Source organism: Callorhinus ursinus, unplaced genomic scaffold, assembly GCF_003265705.2.
Source record: "Callorhinus ursinus isolate GAN/ISIS: 27379988/994484 unplaced genomic scaffold, GSC_fseal_2.0 scaffold32, whole genome shotgun sequence".
Taxonomy (NCBI): Eukaryota; Metazoa; Chordata; class Mammalia; order Carnivora; family Otariidae; genus Callorhinus; species Callorhinus ursinus.
Window position 1 is genome coordinate 15,962,636 of NW_027397094.1, and position 5,705 is coordinate 15,968,340.

The 5,705-nt window shown below is 45.5% G+C and overlaps 1 protein-coding gene across 4 annotated transcripts in view; it reads right to left on the bottom strand.

Moving 5' to 3' along the window:
* Positions 1 to 5,705, bottom strand: part of DISC1 (DISC1 scaffold protein) — a 393,175-nt gene that overhangs the window by 233,901 nt on the left and 153,569 nt on the right. For all 4 annotated transcript variants that reach the window (XR_012374326.1, XM_073879054.1, XM_073879052.1 and 1 more), the window contains one exon: positions 5,258 to 5,360. Coding sequence is in view for 3 of the 4 variants with exons in the window: in XM_073879054.1 (XP_073735155.1) it covers positions 5,258 to 5,360 (103 nt within the window). In the remaining variant the exon portion in view is untranslated. The remainder of the gene's footprint in view (positions 1 to 5,257; positions 5,361 to 5,705) is intronic.

A 5,705-nucleotide genomic window follows, 5' to 3' on the forward strand; every position in this document is an offset into this window, starting at 1 on the left:
ACACACACACACACACACACACACACACACACACACACACACACACAGTATTGCATAGGTCCACAGACATTCCCATCTGTAATGATCTTCCTAAAATCATTCACGTTTACATACCCAAATTTGAGCTAACCTTCTCTACTGGAAAAAAGAAATAAAGCCAGTGCTGAAAATCATCAAACTCCAAAAATAATAGAGTGCTGCCTCTTTTTTTCTGGCACAACACTGTATCTTTTGAGGAACTCCAAGCTCCAGTACACGTGGTTAGGCAAGACTCATGCTCTGTCAGTCAGAGCCTCCCCCTCAGCGATGTCAAGGCCACGTGCTAGGAGCTTGCACTAGCAAAGCAAACACAACCAACCAGCACCCACCAACACTCCCCCCACCACGCCGCCACCTCTCCACCAAAGCTCCTTCAGCTGGAATTGGCCATTTTCTGTCGGTTTCGTTGCTCTCTTCCACTCACTATGACTTCCTGAAAGAGCAAAAAGCATTTTCGGTGAGCAGAGCCCTTTTGAACACCAGACATTTTAGACGGCCATATATTTCACAGAGAAGACGGGGAACAGAACACCCGAACACGCAGGATTTTACGTAATACATAGACTGCTTCTAACAGCTTGAGAAAGGATGGTATCTGGTGAGAGACTAAATATACAAACAGACAATGGCCAGATCATCTCTAGAAATAGCACTCTGACCCGCAACCTGCAGCAACCTGCCCAGGAAATGAACCCCCATCTCTACAATAACCAGTCCAGGAAGCCAGCCTGCTACAAGGGAGGCCGTAGGAAGCCAGATTGCTATTTCTAGTAATAATCCAGGAAACTAAGCAATCACTTCTGTAATAATTGGTCCAAAACGGCCAGGATTTTATTAATAACTGACAGCTTCCCTAATTTTTGGTCCTGCTTCCAACTTAGGATGAGCCAGAGAAAGCCAAATAGGCTCCCCGAACCGATCACACAGGATGCTCTAATTAGCCTGCCTCTAGCTTCCCAGCCTCCCATCAGAACATACCTGAAGACTTCCCTTTTCGCTACTCCAAAGCTTTCCCACTTTTCTGCCTGCCTTTGAGTCTCTGCCAAAACACAGGTAATGGTGGCTGACTCCTTGCTATAGTAAGTTCTGAAACCACTTTCACTTCTTCTCATTTGGTGGGTCTCGTTTATTTCCACACTGGACAGACATCATCTTTGAAAAATCTTCGCTGGGCCTATTATCTCCTCCAACCATTGATCTAAATTGTTTAGAGAGAGGGAAACATTCTGAGCTTATCCAGAAAATCTTGTTTATGCCTAGACAGGCTTCCATTGAGACACTAAGGTATTTTAAGTGCAGCTAATTTTTATTCTCTGTAAAGGAAAAGTCAAATTGGATAGAACCATCGTTTAAAAAACAAATTGGCTTGGAGTACCTGAGACATCTTGGTATGCTACTTAGGAATAAATGATGATCTGAACTGTTTGTTCCTTGGAAACTAGTAACGGGAGGCAGGTGGGCAAGAAAATATACCACAAACTGAGGGACACCCAAAGGAGGCATGAAAATAACAGATTCTGGAGATCAGCAATCAACAAATGAGGTGCATTTTTTCTTAACATAATTACTCTTCTTGAGTGTCTTCTGAGTGCCGGGCAAAGCCCAAGACAAAAATAGCAGAGTGACTCAACAGATGGACGGCATCAACAACAGTGGGTGATCCAAGCAGGGAAAGGCTGGAGCCAGAAATGCATGCACCATGTCTCAGTATCAGAGCAATATCAGAAGCTGGGCATCAGAGAGCCAGGCTTTGAGCCTCAGGGAGGGGAAATGGTCAGAGCAGGGGAGGCCCCCTGCAGATGAAGACTGGGACACTCATCAGGTTACAGAGCACTGATGGGGGCAGAGCCCAGCTACAGGACCTGGGGACCCAACCAGGACTGGGTCTGAGCAGCAGTGCAGACCCAGGGTCCAAGACGGAAGGCCAATATGCAGGGAGGATGCTTGTTGGTGGATCTTACACGTAAGTTACCACCACTTAAATATCTTCTGTGTCTGGGCATGAAAAGTCTTGGAGTATCAACGAGGTCATAGCTGTGAGGAGGAGAGCATGCATACAGAGGGTAGAACTGGACTGAGCTAAGGCACAAGCAAGCACTCATCACCAGAGGCCAGTGGTTGGGCAGGGACCTAGCACAGTTCTAAAGAAGGAGATGGGTCCAAACTTCTGATACTGACATCTTGACCACAGAGTCCAGATCAACCATACCCACTATGCACTCTCTAGAAAGTGTGTGGAGGTCAAAGCAATCAATCTGTGGGGCAGAGGATAGAGTTTCCAGTGAGGGTAGCAGAGAGGTGAAGAAGCCTTGTCTAGGCTGGGCTCCCTTTTCTGAAAGTGGATTCTTCAGCCCCAGTTCAGCCACCTGTCCCTGCCAGGGCCTGCCAAGATTACAGATTCATAGGCAAAATAAATGACCAGTGATGTTTTAAGTGACTAAATCCTGAGGCTGATTTATTATGCAACAATCAATAACGAGAACAGATTTTGGTGTCTGAATGCTGCTGTAACAAACCCCTAAAATCTGAGCCACTGACAGTGGGGACCAGGCGGCAGGCAGAAGCCTTGACAGACCTCAGTGAAGGCTAAAAGGGAAGCAAGAAAAATATAACTGGAAGCTGGAGGAAAGGGGATCCTTGCCATGTGGTAACAGAAAGTCTGGTATCATTATCAACTGAAGCAATAGAGAAAAAAAGTTCCTAATGAAACTGGTCATACAGCCAAGGAAACTCCAGGCAGAACACAGAAGTGCATGCTGGTGTCCTGTCACTGCCTATGATTCAGTGCAAGAAAAGAGAAGCGAGCTAAAGAACACACTGTTAGGGGCACCTGGGTGGCTCAGTCCGTGAAGCATCTGCCTTTGGCTCAGGTCATGATCTCAGGGTCCTGGGATGGAGCCCCACTTCAGGCTCCTTGCTCAGCAAGGAGTCTGCTTCTCCCTCTCCCACTGCCCTCCCCCACCCCCAGCTCGTGCTCTCTCTCTCTCTCAAATAAATAAATAAAATCTTTTAAAAAAATACATTGTTAAACATAAAGGAGCTAGGACTTGGTGAGTCTGAAAATAAAACCATTTCTTATTCCCAGTCTCTACAGATAACAAATGATTCTTAAATTAAGAGAAGGTCTCAGTCTATAGAGCAAACCAAGGAGTGAATTGAAGAAACTTTCAGACAGACAAAAGGCCCTCTGGGAATCTTAAGGGCAACCCCTAAGGCCCTCTTCATTCAAGAGGGCATCCAAGAATCCCGAGGGCATTGCCCCTCAGCGTTCTCACAGACAGACCAAAATGGAGAAAGACTTCTTTCTCTTGGAGAGGTTTGTCATGGCTTTTATTTAATGGAGTGAGGGTTTAGCGTTCTGAATATACTAATATACTAAGATAGGTCTGTCAAGATCCTACAGGAAGTGCCTTTTCCCTGCTCAGGTCCTCCCCGCTGTGGAGCTTAGCTCAAAAGGACACAGAAAGCACATTATGTCCAGAATGATGCCCACCCTGGCACTGGCACGGCCCGTGGGGACGGCCTGTGACTGGAAAGCCTGTTTGCCAACAGCCTACAGAATAATCAGGAAATAGGGAGGTTGAGAGGTGAGTTCCCATCCCAGTTAATTCAGGTCATCCCTCCTCCGGTCAGGCCTCACTGCTGTTCTCAGCTGATCAAAGAACTAAACACGAAACCCAGGCCCCATATGCAATATACCATCTTAAGAATACTCCCTGGGATTCTAAAAAGAGATTATTCACATTTGAGAGAGGGATAGCTCTGCTGCCTAAATGATACATCTCCTCCCTTGGGCTTAATAGAAACACACCCACCTGTATTCCTCAGGAAGATATATGGATTAAGAAAGGCAAAAACACTATCTCAGAAGCAAGATTATGTTCATCTTCTTTTTTTTTCTCTTAGCAAATGGGGACATAATTTCAAGTAAATGGCATGTGAAGCTGTTAAGAGCCAAGCCCCACATTCACATTTCGATGTTGCTCCGGTTGTAAATAATATGCCTGACTGCACCAGGAACCAAATTGCTCGTTAGCTGCCAACATTAGTTGTTTAATGATCTGAAGAGCAAGCAGAAGCTGCCAATTATTGTATTCCTTCTTAAAATGCCATTTAAAACCCATACATGTAATTATTATACCTTTTCGTTAAATTTTTATGATTCTTCTGAAGCTGATGAGCTGCAGGTTCACTCAACCTATAAAACTCAGAGAATACTTGGAGGATGTCATGACACAACTGGATTTAAAAATCCATGAATCACACCTGAACTTGAGCCCCTGCTCTGCCACCACTTAGCTAACTGAGTGAACTTAACCGAAGGACGTACCCCAGGGCCTCAGTCTCCTAATCTGTTCATTGGGACCACATAACTTTCCCTCCTACCTAATACAGCTGTTGTGAAAATGAAATAAAATAACAATACAGGGGAATGCTTAAAAGCACTCTTCAAATGATAGGGTAAGATACTATTTTCAGGGGTGCCTGGGTGGCTCAGTCGGTTAAGTGTCTGCCTTCAGCTCAGGTCATGATCTCAGGGTCCTGGGATCGAGCCAAACGTTGGGCTCCCTGCTCAGCGGGGAGTCTGCTTCTCCCTCTCCCTCTCCCTCTGCCCCTCTCCCCCCATTCATGTTCTCTCTCTCTGTCTCAAATAAAATAAAATCTTTTAAAAAAGAAAGATACTATTTTCAGAGACCTACTAATTAATGGGAAAATATATTCCTAATAACTACCAGATGAAGGATCAGTTATGATATACTGAGACTCCTCCACAAATCTAATCTCTCTGACTGGGATGTTAAATTGAGTACATCACCTTGTCTCATGTTATTCTCTCTCCCTATAGGAAGGGACTGACCATGTCCAAAAGTCTCCACGGAGCCTCTACAGACACATAATGCTATGTAAACATCTGCTAGAATTACATGGCATGCAGTGTACCTCTAGTCTCTTAAAGAAACAAACCAGAAGCCCAAAATATGGTACCTAGACAACTTATTTTTTTGTTATATGTGCACATGTCGTTTTAAGAGTCTTACGAGGAGGCCACGCTGCCCATTTAGTCCATGAGGTTTAGTGAGACTTCCCACAAAAGCTCCGAAACGTCCAAGTATTACATAAGTAACAGGTAGAATGTTACTCGAGGACAAAACCTGGATGTGGTGGCAACTGGCATTATTCCCCTCACCAGCTTCATGTCCCCGCTATGTCCAGTTACCTGACACAGCAAGCATTTTGGCTTCAAGCAACGCCGGGAGTTGGGTTTCGATGTCGTTTACTTTCTTCCTGAGAGTGCTACTGAGTCTCTCACTCATACACACCTAGAGGGAGAAAAACAGCCAGGACTCATCATTTACTCAGGTAAAAATCAGAAGGCAGTGGAGCAGCCAGGCAGAGATTTCTGGGTTTATAAGCAATTAAGAGGGGTGAGAAAGAGTAACTGAAGGAGAGTTACTTAAAAGCAAACAATGTAAAAAGAAAGCAAGAAAAGAGGAAAGAAGGGAGGAAGGAAGGGAGGGAAGAAGGGAGGAAGGGAGAGAAAGAGGGAGAGAGAGAAGGAGAGAAGGAGGGAGGGAGGGAGGGAGGGAGATGGGAGGGAGGGAGATAGGAGGGAGGGAGGGAGGGAAGGAGGGAGATGGGAGGGAGGGAGATGGGAGGGAGGGAGA